General features: G+C 41.6%; 1 protein-coding gene and 1 non-coding gene across 3 annotated transcripts; both read left to right on the forward strand.

The window, feature by feature from the left end:
• The first annotated feature begins 4,811 nt into the window (after nt 1-4,811).
• Nucleotides 4,812-7,415, forward strand: abi3b (ABI family, member 3b). Of its 2 annotated transcripts, none has more exons than XM_014159198.2 (5): nt 4,812-5,090; nt 5,471-5,638; nt 5,844-6,023; nt 6,305-6,450; nt 6,603-7,415. In XM_014159198.2, exons 1-5 carry the CDS (start codon nt 4,950-4,952, stop codon nt 7,195-7,197), a joined length of 1,230 nt encoding a protein of 409 aa, XP_014014673.1. In that variant the 5' UTR covers nt 4,812-4,949; the 3' UTR covers nt 7,198-7,415. The 2 variants fall into 2 exon arrangements, with proteins under 2 accessions (XP_014014673.1, XP_045558464.1); XM_045702508.1 differs by having other exon boundaries at nt 4,958-5,090; nt 5,445-5,638.
• A 688-nt stretch (nt 7,416-8,103) lies between these two features.
• LOC106579260 (uncharacterized) lies at nt 8,104-13,987 on the forward strand. The gene is made up of 4 exons (XR_006760743.1): nt 8,104-8,253; nt 9,220-9,287; nt 12,062-12,356; nt 12,744-13,987. It is a non-coding gene; the product is annotated as an uncharacterized protein (transcript).
• The last annotated feature ends 272 nt before the right edge of the window (nt 13,988-14,259 follow it).

A 14,259-nucleotide genomic window follows, 5' to 3' on the forward strand; every position in this document is an offset into this window, starting at 1 on the left:
TGAGTGCGGTCTAGTGCCAGCATCGGTCTGTGGTGGTATGTAGACAGCTACGAAAAATACAGGTGAAATCTCTAGGTAGATAGTGTGGTCTACAGCTTATCATGAAATACTCTACCTCAGGCGAGCAAAACCTTGAGACTTGCTTAGATATCATGCACCAGCTATTGTTTACAAATATACATAGTCCGGCACCACTTGTCTTACCAGACGCTGCTGTTCTATCCTGCCGATACAGCGTATAACTAGCCAGCTGTATGTTGATAATGTTGTCGTTCAGCCACGACTCCGTGAAGCATAAGATATTACAGTATTTAATGTCCCGTTGGTAGTTTACTCTTCCTCGTAGGTCGTCGATTTTATTTTCCAATGACTGCATGTTAGCTAGTAGAACAGAAGGCAGTGGGGGTTTAATCAATTGCCTACGAATTCTCAGAAGGCAGCCCGACCTCCGCCCTCTTTTTCTCTGTCTTCTCTTCACGCAAATGACAGGGATTTGGGCCTGTTCCCGGGAAAGCAGTATGTACTTCACATCGGGCTCGTCGGACTCGTTAAAGGAAAAAAAGCTTCTGCCAGTTTGTGGTGAGTAATCGCTGTTCTGATGTCCAAAAGTTATTTCCGGTCATAATGACAGAGCGATATTCACATGACAATACAGCCACGAAGTCAGAACAACTTTTACAACAGATGCAGTTCCATCAGGAGAAATCAATAGGCAATATCACAGCCAATCACAACACTGGTGGGTAAGTAATACTGTGAAACTATCATTCCACTATTACTGCTGATATATTATGGACATTTTCTGAAATTCCAATTCCAAAATTATTTTTTTAAATCCTATGTGTAGCACCTTTAAACTCAACATGGGAAGACAGCTATTTCGTTTTTTGTAAGGGTACACACCCCAAGCTGATCAACAACAGTTATTTTTTACTAAACTGAGTGGAGAAAAAGAAGCCTTGAGGTCTTGAGATACCAGTACTGTAAATTTGAAGCTGATAATCCCAGCCAGTTCACCCCTGATACAAGCCAGTATTGGGCGTCCATCCATGTCTGAGGACGTCGGGAGATGACGTGGAAACCAGCCACTAGGGGCAACAGTGAGTGCTGTTACCTTTAAGGAGGTTTCAACATCGGGGGTAGGGGATGGGGGAGTTAATACCTAAACATAACCTTAAACACTTTGAAATGTTATATTAGCAATCATTTTGAAATTTGACATTTGAAAAACATGGATGAACGTCTAATTCTGGATAATCCATCAGAATTGGATCTAAGGTCAATGTTACTGGGGACAAAAAAAAGTGTCCTGGGCCAATAGTGTCAGACAGCAAGCTGGCTGTAATGATAGTGTCTGTCTACTACCGTCCATGCAAGGCAACCCCAGTCAATCCTCCCTCCAGACTCAGTGCTATAATTGAATTGGGAAGTTGTAATGGAACTCTGTGAAGCGTGGCGAAACCGTGATAGCCCTGGGCATCCAATCACTACAAATAAAAGAGGCGTAGGGTTAATGGATATGGTTTGTGTGTGTGTGTGTGTGTGTGTGTGTGTGTGTGTGTGTGTGTGTGTGTGTGTGTGTGTGTGTGTGTGTGTGTGTGTGTGTGTGTGTGTGTGTGTGTGTGTGTGTGTGTGTGTGTGTGTGTGTGTGTGTGTGTGTGTGTGTGTGTGTGTGTGTGTGTGTGTGTGTGGAGGGGGGGAGGTTGTCCGAGAACCCAGTGTACACGGTTCACTCATCGACTCTTGTGGATTATGTCTCGTTTTTCTGCCCATGTCATGAGGCTATAGCAGGGATTGGAGTAAACAGAGATGTTGTGACTGTGTTTATGTCATGGTCCCCTACACTTTTTGTCATCAATTTGCTATCTTCATTGTTCCGGTGGATTATGATCACACAATACCATGGTGCACACAACGTTGAAATTCTTCTCTGACAGTGTCATCTTAGAAAACATCCAAATATCATCGGTGTCTTTTGGTATGGTTATAGTATAGTAGTAACGTAGATGATAGAAAATAGAAGTGCAACTCACTTTTATAAGGATACTGTGATCAATTCCTTAACAGAAGTTTCAGGCTCCCTGGCCCTCATCATAAAATAATTATCAAATGTATTGAGGAAGTTTAATGTCTTGGGAATACTCAAATAAATGTCCACGGATGGCTGAATTTAGATGGAATGTAGATGGTGTATATGTTCTATAATGACTATACCCAATGAGTAATATCATATCCTAGCCTCTTGGCTGTAGAAGAATCACAGCCACAGCCGTGTCCCATGCATATGGCGTTACTCAACATAGCAATGTCTGGGTACTATTTAACTTCACTTTGGCCTCGATATTAGCCTAACAATTTTTGGCAAATCAAATGTGAAACTGCACCTTATTCACAAGCCAAGAAATGATCTTACCATAACACGTGGAACCTTTCGTAACACACAGAACTACTGTATGCAAGCTTAAAAGCAATCTTTCGTAACATAGCAGCTAGAAAGTGCTTCATCGTAGCAAAGTAATCAGTGTTCAGCATAATCATAAAACAGGGCATTAATGGTTCCAAAAGGCCCGTTCTGCACTCATCAAGCTCAGAGAGCTACTGATGTAATGACTGGAGGTCAATGGGAACACAGTGAGAGGAGCATTGAAGAGAGCAACCTTGAGGTCTCACTGCATTCTCTATGGTACATCAGTGTGGTCTCTCTATAGACTGTCCCCAGCATAACAACAAGGGGTTGGTATTATAATGAGTGTTTAAGCATTCATATTTCATCACAATTCGTCATTTAAAATATGAATAATTGCTTAATTTATTCTAAATGTAGTCAGTGTTATTGTATTGTAACAAGCTCTCTGTGGGTATCCATTGCAAGGCTTATTAAACGAAGCAGAAGAACAAACACTTGCTATGAAATAACAGACATTAGTCAATGTCAGACTGTGGGGAACACTTAGTGCTGCACAAAACACTCCATTAGGAAGAAACGGGAGTATTCTTATTCAAATGAATGCATCCTCAGGGAGATACTGCACAGTATGCAGCAGTTTTACTGCTTAATGTTGAACCAGGAAAGGACCCTGACACTTTTCTTTGAGGCATCCCTGCCTCTCAATAGTCTGTCAGAGTGGAACTACAGAATATGAAACGTATAATATTTGTATGCAAATCAATTGTAATTCTCTTTGAACAATGATCGGAGACTTCATTATGATTGTTCACAATTTTTCTCAGCTACAACACCATTCAATGAGCTAAACAATCTGTAGTTCATTTCATCGCCAACCGATGTACACTGAGTATACCAAACTTCCTAATATTGAGTTTCACTCGCCCCCTCCTTTCGCCCTCAGAACAGCCTCAATTCGTCAGGACATGGACTCTACAAGGTGTCGAAAGCATTCCACAGGGATGCTGGCCTATGTTGACTCCAATGCTTCCAACTGTTTTGTCAAGTTGGCTGGATGTCCTTTGGATGACGGGAAACTGTTGAACGTGGAAAAACCCAGCAGTGTTGCAGTACTTGACACAAACCAGTGTGCCTGGCACCTACTACCATACCCTGTTCAAAGGCACTTAAATATGTTGTCTTGCCCATTCACCCTCTGACTGGCACAAATACACAATCCATGTCTCAATTGTCTCAAGGCTTAAATCCTTCTTTAACCTGTCTCCTCCCATTCATCTATACTGATTGAAATGGATTTAACAAGTGACATCTATAAGGGATCCTAGCTTTCACCTGGATTCACCTGATCAGTCTATGGCATGGAAATAGTTACATTTTTGTATACTCAGTGTATATGAGTAGGGCTGTGGCGGTCACAAAATTTCATCAGCCGGTGATTGTCAAGCAAATAACTGCCGGTCTCATGGTATTTGACCGTTAATTAACATAAACACATTTAGCATCTCCTCGCTTCCAAACATAGCCTACAAGCCACTGATGCAGATCTTTGGAACATATTTTTTGCGAAGGCTGTACACATTTCATCAGTCTCTCATTCACAATTTAACAAAGAGGTAGCCACATAGCCCAGACAGATAGGCAGGTAGGTAGGTAGCTAATGAGAAGGGACCTATTTGAACTGCTGAGGCCATTGAAGAAAATGCATTATAAGACTGACCTCTAGTGGAGGTTCAGTAGAGAAGGCTTTATCCTGTTAATGTATTTATGGACCTTGCACTTCTCCTTTCATTGGGGTCTTTGAAATAAAGACTATGTTAGAAAAATAACCAAAAAGGCGAGCCTAAGCAATGTTGTTATTTAAATAAATGAAATCGATATTTGGGGGCTGACATTAAAAACGTAGACCTATAAATGAGATAATTTCAATGTATAAAATCGTGATTATTCAAGTAGCCTAGCTTTAGGCTACCTTATTAGATGATTATCAACCGTGCTAAATCGTACGGCTGGTTTTTAAGTTCTGCCAGTAATATTAACACCGTAGCCTAGTTGGAGTCAAAACTCATACCTTGCGGTTGTTCCGCATTCAGCAGCAACTCCTTGCAGCAGCATGCCTCGCCTGTCACTTCACCTGGAGTGTATTCATAGTCGGATTCCGTTGCAAAACGTGTGGTCTATTGCAAAACGTTTTAAAACAGAAACCGTTTAGAGTTTACTCTAGGAACCAAAGTGAACCAAACAGAGAAAACTGAACGAACCGGGGAGGAACCTACCTGTACTTGTCTAATAGAAACTATCGTTTTCGTTGCGAAACGTTTTCCGTTTGGATTAAACGGTTTCCGTTAGAAAAAGTTTTGCAAAACTTCCAACTTTTTAAAACGGAATCGGAGTAATGAATGCACCCTTTTAGTCCAGCTCGCTGGCGGGACGCTTTCGTTCGTCCTCCTCGACTATTGATATAAGAACACACCCACAGAGTTTGACACACCTTTACTTTGTAGTTAACTTCTGCACATTCTTTCCGGACCGGACAAAGTCTAAAATGACGGAGCAAAATAAATCTTCAGAACTTGCTACGCAAATATTAAAAGAGGCTCCCGCGTCGAGAAAAGCGCTTATTGACAACTATAACAACCTTCACAAAGTGGCCGATTACTGTGAAAACAATTATTTAGGCCTACAGGTGAGTATTTTTTGACAATGATAACAGAATTAACTAACTGAATTATTCTAATAGGCTTAGTCTATTTATTTGTTTATTGAATATATTTTGGGGAAATTGTGAATTACTTTTACTTGCTTGCTGTGATCTTTCTCTTTCTGTCTTTGAAACAAAAACGGTACGATGCCTTCTTTATAACGTAGTTATAAAACATTTTACATTTTAATTTAAAGACTTAGGCCTACCCATTTTGAGGGAACATTGAGGCATATGAAAGGGCAAGTTGTGCACTTTTCTGTTTATCATAGTATTCTGATTGTGTCGAAAAGTATAGGAACACTGTAAGAAGTTTTGATATATCATTCCTTTGCCAAGAAAATAATCCTTGAAACATGATTAAGGATGAGGACACATGGAGGGGTTTGGAGGAGACCAAGGCTTTGACCGCTCAGGCTTTGGCCAGTGTGGCCTACCAGATCAACAGCCTAGCCACTTCTGTCCTGAGACTGCTGGACAACCAGTCCATGCAGCTGAAAGACATGGAGAACTCCCTCAACCTCCTCTCTCTGGTGAGAAACACTGCCACTTTATGCGTCAGTTAGCTCATGAGGCTACAGTACAGTATGGGGCTTTTGCTCAATAGATGAAGTACAGTACAGTACTGCGTCCCACATGGCACCTTATTCCATATCTAGTGCACTACCTCACTATATAGGTAACAGGGTGCCATTTGGGACCTAAACTCAGTGTTGTAATACCTGTGCTATCTCCCAGGCTGTAGCTATCCATCAGGAGAAGGTGTCTCGGAGAGAGATGGGAATTTTCACCACAGTAACGAAGTTGGCTTGCGCCAAATTAATGAGCCCTCCCAACGCTGGCCGGGAGCTCAAGGGTTGCTACATCAGAAGACCCATATCCTTCACCGAACTGGACACACTGGGCCACAGCTTTAACGTGAGGACAGCTGGGAGAATGTTTCCCTTATGGATACATTTATCCCATTAGACTTAGCATTGTTTTATGTTTTTCTGTAATATGATATTTATTGACTGTCCATAGATAGTAAATAGCAGTCAACATTATTGTAATTACAATTACTAGCACTTAGTTACTTGTCAGCACCTACTTACTTTGTAATTCAATCCCGGCAGAGCAATGTTATTGGGCCATCTAGATGATGACTTTAGAGCAGTAATATGGTTGTGGTGTTTTTCTCAATTTATTGTCTTCCCCAGCTCAATGAGTTGCAGCCTCGGAAAAGAACAGGGACCACAGAGAGTGTGCGGAGTACAGGGAGCTGTGGCCCTGTGGAGTGTCCCGTTGCTCCTGCTACCCAGCCTGGGGAACCCTCCTCAGCCAGTGTCAATAAGGATCTCTATAGGTAAGCACAGCGCCCGTTAGGGTGGTGATGGGATAGGACCAGTTAGCATACTGTAGTTAAACTCATCATCTGTTAGTATTACATGGCTTTAACTGTCTCAAAGATAAAGTGATACATTCATTGAATGGAACCTTCTCATTCTACCCTCCCAGGTCCAATCTTGGCATTAATGTGGCCCTACCATCGGTGCCCACCTTGCCAGTCTCCTCAAACCTCACCCAAAACTGCCCACAACCCCCTCCTGGATCCACATTTGACTCCAACATCCCACCTCCTCCTCCTCCACCACCTGGCTCCATGGGCACTGGTCCTCCTCCTCCTACACCCTCCATGACCTCATCGAATAACCTCCCTCCTCCCCCTCCTCCTACACCGAATGCATCCCCTTATGTTCCCTCTCCGCCACCCCCTCCTCCACCTCCTCCCAACTCATCAAATAGCTTCCCCCCTCCTCCTCCTCCTCCACCTGGTTCAATGGGGAATGCTCCACCTCCTCCTCCACCTCCTCCCAGCTCATCAAATAGCTTCCCCCCTCCTCCTCCTCCTCCACCTGGTTCAATGGGTAATGCTCCACCTCCTCCGCCACCTCCACCTCCTCCCAGCTCATCAAATAGCTTCCCTCCTCCTCCTCCACCTGGTTCAATGGGTAATGCTCCTCCTCCTCCTCCACCACCTCCTCCTCTCCCTGGTACCTCCACTAAGGTGCCCCCACCTCCTCCACCACCCCCACCTCCTCCTCTTCCATAACTTATATTGTTACGTGTCTTCCCGATCTACCTTCTGCTATGTAGGGATTACATGATAACATGGCACAGCAATGAATTGAACTGAATATGGCATGTAACATAAATACAGTGTGTGATCATGATTGAGTTTTATGAATATGTATAAAACAAATTTGATTTATTTCAATTTACAAGTCTATTGATGACAGGATTCTGCATTAAAGGAAGTTTTTAAATCTATATTTTGCTTTGTTGTGTTTTGCAGAAACTACCTCTTATGTCCACCAGTGTTATGTTATGGTTCTCCATTCAGTTATACAGTTATTCAGCCATTCAATTATACAGTTATTCCGTTTTACAGTTATTCATTTATACGGTTATTCAGTTATACAGTTATATATTTACTCTGTTATGCATTTGACAACGCCACACCACTACGAAGACCATACAACACAAACAGATCTGGGACCAGGCTACTATAGCCTACATATCTCTCACAAAATCCCTCCAAAAGTGCACATTCCTACCGATGTAAAGCAGCTGTGGGTCTCACTCATCCAAACTACCCCGAACGTGTCCCAACAATGCCCAGACTGCATTCCTCCGTTACATGCCTTAACGTGGACCCCTTGTTTTTCTCATTAGCCTTATATTCTTCATTTCCCTCCCTCTAATAGTCTTACACATCTATATCATATCTCTTATAAAGTATGTTTATTAATATCTCCATTTGAGTTTCCATTCCATGTGCCTCAAAGCAATTGGCTGATGTAGCCTGTGTCACAAATAGCACCCTATTCCCTATATAGTGCACTACTTTTGACCAGAGCCTATGGGTACAGTTCTGGTCAAAAGCAGTGCACTAAATAGAGAATAGGGTGCTATTTGGGACACAGGCGTAGCTTCAAAGTGTTGTGAGTCACAGATAGTACCTGACAGTAAACATGCTTAGGGTCTTTGAACAGGTCAATAAGGCTGTAAAAGTTTTCGTCTTTGCGTACTTCCTGTGACAGAGTATGAAAGCAACTCACAGGTCGACATACAGGTTGCTGTAGATTCAGAGGTCTTGGTTGTTAAGGTAAGGTGCATTTTGAATACATCTATTAATACGAAATGCAGTAATAATGTAGTAATCATTGGTGACAGGATATTGTATGACTGTTGTCTTACTCCAAATCCAAGTCTGAATGAAACATAAGTACATTAGTACATCATACAAGGTCCAAATTCATTCAGCCCAGTTCAATTATTTTAACATGGTCATGGTTGGGTAGAGGGAGGCACCATAACAACTACGCCTCTCCCTCTTTGTAACAGTGTATAAAGTGTGCTATTTAGCACCACTTTTCCATTGGATTGTAGCATTGTATTAAATGCTTGTTGACAGGGGCTTTGTAATGATCACTCTTGTCATTGGGCATTTATGGACAAAAGGGTCAAAGTTTTATACTCCAGTTTACTTGTTTTAATTTGTAAAAGAGGTCAAACTTGTACAATTTAAATGTAGCTTAGTCGGTTGTCTGTGACTTCAGGGGTGTAATCATTACTCCGATTCTGTTGCAAAATGTTTTGTTTGCTCTGTTTGCTTCCGATTGATTCTTAAACGGTAAACAGTTTCCGTAATAAATACACCCCTGATCACATCTATCTCTGCTGATCAGTGGTCAGTGGCCTGCTCAAAGTCCGCAGCGTTTGGCTTTTAGAAGAAACGTAAAGGATGCCAACTTTAGATAGATTTGTGTAATTCTTACCTAAATCTTGTGTAATCTGGGGCACCTAGAAAATGAAATTACTTCTGAGAACGTACTATGTAAGTGGTTCTGAACCGGTCACAAAAAGGGGTTGAGATGGGTTATTTCTGGGTCATGAAGCTGAGTCTGACATGGAATAGGAACTGAACATGATCGATTGACTAGCGCTGACTGTTGATTCACATAGAGCTTTTGAAAGTTCTAATAATGATGAGAAGGCTGCTGAAGAGAAATGTAAGGAATTTCCTTGAACTGTACCTTAGAATTCTCTTTTGTGTGTTCTCCGCATGGAGACAGTGGCCTGCCACAACAACAGACTGCGCATCATGCAGAATGAAAGTTGGTTACTTGATATGATAAAGTAAGTCTTTCTCTTTTTCATATTTTTTGTGATCTCCACCTCTACCAAACGGAAACAAACATACTGATGTTCCAATTAACGCACAGATGTGGATGTAATGTATTCTACACATTACAACAGTATGTGTGCAATAACATGAGGTTATATTTAAGCAATAAGGCATGAGGGGGTGTGGTATATGGCCAATATACCACGCCTAAGGGATGTTCTTAGTGGCCATATAACACAGACCCCTGAGGTGCCTTATTGCTATTATAAACTGATTACCAATAAATGTTTTGTCCTACCCATGGTATATGGTCTGATATACCACAGCTTTCAGCAAATCAGCATTCAGGTCTCGAACCACCCAGTTTATAATTTAAAAAGACAATATCCAAATATAAAAGTTTAATATAAAATGAGATGAATTTGGCGTACCAAATATAGCTATTATTTTGATCTCATGGATATTCAGTCCTTGCATCCATAGCTATGTATGTCTATGAATTTGAAAGTGGTTACATTTCTCCAGCCCCATCCCTCAGCTGTTTACCAAAACTGTGGCAGGGTGGGCGCTTTGTAGTTGTTGGAAATGCAGATTCCCCCTTTAAGTTAGCCTGCCTCTAGTCTCTTCGATATCTGAAGATTTTCTACCAAAGCATTGCAACAGACCGCCCACAAGACAAAAATAGATGCTGTATTTAGAAAAGGCTCTTTGTTATATTACTATGAAAATAATAGCAAATCTGACCTAGGGTGGTCTAGCGTTCTAAGCAGCTGCCTGGTAGGAAACTGTCCCACTGCTCATTCAGCACACTCTATTTTTACTATCTACTTCTGTCCTATCCAATAAACAAAAGATAGGTGAAAATAATTTCAAATGTACCATCACCGCAGGCCTATAATTACACCTTGTTAATGTACTGTATTAAAGCACAATGTTACACAATCCCATTCAAAAGAGCACATTCATTAGTTTGACTTGCCCAACTTCGCCTGGCCACAGAGAGACCTCTTAAAATTATGATTTAATAAAATACAGTTGAAGTCGGAAGTTTACATACACCTTAGCCAAATACATTTAAACTCAGTTTTTCACAATTCCTTACATTTAATCCTAGTAAAAATTCCCTGTTTTAGGTAAGTTAGGATCACCACTTCATTTTAAGAATGTGAAATGCCAGAATAATAGTAGAGAGAATGATTTATTTCAGCTTTTATTTCTTTCATCACATTCCCAGTGGGTCAGAAGTTTGCATACACTCAATTAGAATTTGGTAGCATAGCCTTTAAATTGTTTAATTTTGGTCAAACGTTTCAGGTAGCCTTCCACAAGCTTCCCAGAATACGTTGGGTGAATGTTGGCCCATTCCTCCTGACAGAGCTGGTGTAACTGAGTCAGGTTTGTAGGCCTCCTTGCTCGCACACGCTTTTTCAGTTCTGTCCACAGATTTTCTATAGGATTGAGGTCAGGGCTTTGTGATGGCCACTCAATACCTTGACTTTGTTGTCCTTAAGCCATTTTGCCACAACTTTAGAAGTATGCTTGGGGTCATTGTCCATTTGGAAGACCCATTTGCGACCAAGCTTTAACTTCCTGATTGACGTCTTGAGATGTTGCTTCAATATATCCACATAATTTTCCTCCTCATGATGCCATCTATTTTGTGAAGTGCACCAGTCCCTCCTGCAGTCCCTCTTGGCTTTCAAGCATCCCCCCTTTTCCTCCAAACATAACGATGGGCATTATGGCCAAACAGTTCTATTTTTGTTTCATCAGACCAGAGGACATTTCTCAAAAAAATATGATCTTTGTCCTCATGTGCAGCTGCAACCGTAGTCTGGATTTTTATGGCGGTTTTGGAGCAGTGGCTTCTTCCTTGCTGAGGGGCCTTTCAGGTTATGTCGATATAGGACTCCTTTTACTGTGGATATAGATACTTTTGTACCTGTTTCCTCCAGCATCTTCACAAGGTCCTTTGCTGTTGTTCTGGGATTGATTTGCACTTTTCGCACCAAGTAAGTTCATCTCTAGGAGACAGAACGCGTCTCCTTCCTGAGCAGTATGACGGCTGTGTGGTCCCATGGTGTTTATACTTGCATACTATTGTTTGTACAGATGAACGTGGTACCTTCAGGCATTTGGAAATTGCTCCCAAGGATGAACTAGACTTGTGGAGGTCTACAATTCTTTTATGAGGTCTTGGCTGATTTCTTTTGATTTTCCCATGATGTCAAGAAAAGAGGCACTGAGTTTGAAGGTAGACCTTGAAATACATCCACAGGTACACCTCCAATTGACTCAAATGATGTCAATTAGCCTATCAGAAGCTTCTAAAGCCATTACGTAATTTTCTGGAATTTTCCAAGCTGTTTAAAGGCACAGTCAACTTAGTGTATGTAAACTTCTGACCCACTGGAATTGTGATACAGTGAATTATAAGTGAAATAATCTGTCTGTAAACAATTGTTTGAAAAATTACTTGTGTCATGCACAAAGTAGATGTCGTAACCGACTTGCCAAAACTATAATTTGTTAACAAGTTATTTGTGGAGTGGTTGAAAAACGACTTTTAATGACTCCAACCTAACTGTATGTAAACTTCCGACTTCAACTGTACAGTACAGAGAATAGTTTTACAAAGATGTCAAAGAGCAAAACTAAGTGGCAATCCTTGTCACTTCCATGGTCATCAGTCATCATCAAACCTAAGTGTAATATATACTGTAGTTCTGGCTGTAGTAGACTGACTCCTGACTAAATCCTACATTCCTCAAACTACAATTCCCAGGTTCTTAATCACGCCTTTGATGTGCATAGCACTGTACCTGCTGTGTTGCCGTAGAAAATGGCCATGCACTCAGGAAGAAGAGCCAGATGACTCCTCTATCTATGTCATCCCTATGCATGAAGAAGAGAGGACAGAAGGACGAAGAGAGGAGCCAAGTCCCCCCAGTAGACCTCCTCGGCCCTCAAGGGCCCCAACACCTCCACCGTTACCCACGACTGTCTACAGACCTCCCTATAGAGAACTGCCGCCGTATAGCTCAGTGGATCTCATCAACCCTGCACCGCCATACACTCCGGTACGACATCACTCCACTGCTAGGTTGACCTCCTCAAACTGTCAACAGACATCTTGATAATAAAGACTTTCAGCGGCTGTCAACACTTTCCCCCATTTTGTAATTTAGGGGGGAAACATCAGCCTTGCAAAACCAGACTGAACGCTGTGCTCACTATGTTTCCCTTGAATTAGGCTAGAAATAAGAACTTGCTTTTAAAAATACGGGCAGTGCAATCTTCTAAGCAGTCTAATGACCAAACTACTAGAAACACATGATCACTTCACATTCAGTTTTTAAGTGATCTACTCCTCTTGAAGAAACAGAAACTACACACAAACAAGAGGTATCAGTGACTATGACCTTTCAACTTGGCACTAACATGAACCTGACTCCTCTCCATTGCAGTTTGACCCGAAGGACCCAGAGGACGTTCCACCTTCCTACCAAGCGGTGATAGAGGACATACCACCCATCGGCTCAGCAGTGGTGGTGTCAGATGACCTTCCGTCTGTCGGGTATCCGCTACCGCCCCCAGTCTCACCCCCCTTACTCCCAAGTCCAGGTTACGCCCAACTCCCGTTACCAAGACCCTAACATGGACGCGACATGCACAATTGAGAATTCCATTTAATCCCACAGCACTTCTGCTACAGCCTGGTCCCAGATTTGTTTGCGCTGTCTTGCCAACACCTATAGACAGCACAAACAGATTTGGGACCAGGCTATGTCTGCTATTCCCTTGCACCTCCATGGGTTCATATAGAGCTCTGAACATACATATTCAGGCCGTCCAAAGAACAATGTTGATTAATCTACGTTTTTGAGGAAACTTTGGATTTATGTGATACAGTTAGGGCCTAGAGTTGTTAGTGAAAACTCAGGTCCTGAAATACTGTATAGTGGTACATCTTATTTAAATTGAACACTTTCGTCACTGACGTGACATTGTTCTGTAAAGTATCTGGTTCGGCTTGTGTAGAGGACTGGGCCATCATGGAGTCATTGTTAATTTCGTCAACAGAAATAGTGACTAAAATAATCACCCAGGTGACTCTCTTGCTTCACCTTAACCAGTCAACACCACCAGCCTTCTAGTTAGCTAGAATACTCTTTGCTGGTTAAGAAATACAAGATGCTTTACCAAATGAAAAACAATAACAGCATTGAGTTTAACAGCAAAACAACAGTCTGGCTATGTCTTTCTCTTCCTTGAGTAGGCTATAGAAAAGTAGGCCGTCTTTGAATTTGTAGTCTTGTTCAACCCTCCCACTTTGCCCACTGCATTTCATATACAGGTTCTGTAGTCAAGTGTCCCTGTTTTCCTCAGAGAAAACAGCTTGATTTAAGCCCTTAGGGTACCATTCATAAGACATGACCCATAATACCAGCACTATGCTTTTTTATTTCTATAGTGCATTGGCGGCCGCATTTTACATTCATAAAGCATATCGCAGGCTGTTCTAAAACTAGGTTACTTGTGGACCGAATCGTTAACCACCTTGTTCAGTCATGTTACCTCATTAGCTAGCTAAAGCTAACAACCTGGGGGAACGTTCAGCAGGACGCAACGTTTTGAAACGTTCAGATATAAATATGTTCTGTAGAACAAACATTAGAAAATAAAGGAAAGCCGCACACTCTAAGAGCTCAGATGCAAAAATGTAATAACCAACGTTTCGACAGCGAAGCTGTCTTCATCAGGGTATCATCAAACACTGCGAGATGAGTCATTTATATAGTGTCAAGAGACACACAGGTGTTTGTAATCATGGCCAAGTATGGCCTAATATCATTGGTTAACTCAAATATTTAAAAAAATATCATACAAAGAACATACAAAAAGACAAACAAATGGATAGCATACGATCATAGCATTTGTAGTCTAAAATGTATCTAACAAACAATTATAATGGCAAAATCA

This window comes from Salmo salar, chromosome ssa19 (assembly GCF_905237065.1).
Source record: "Salmo salar chromosome ssa19, Ssal_v3.1, whole genome shotgun sequence".
NCBI lineage: Eukaryota > Metazoa > Chordata > Actinopteri > Salmoniformes > Salmonidae > Salmo > Salmo salar.

Excerpts from the sequence above, each read along its gene's own strand:
- abi3b (XM_014159198.2), top strand. The coding sequence starts at position 4,950 with ATGACGGAGCAAAATAAATCTTCAGAACTTGCTACGCAAATATTAAAA. Across the intron at positions 5,639-5,843 it reads CCCTCAACCTCCTCTCTCTG|GCTGTAGCTATCCATCAGGA; the intron begins GTGAGAAACACT and ends GCTATCTCCCAG. Across the intron at positions 6,024-6,304 it reads CACTGGGCCACAGCTTTAAC|CTCAATGAGTTGCAGCCTCG; the intron begins GTGAGGACAGCT and ends TGTCTTCCCCAG.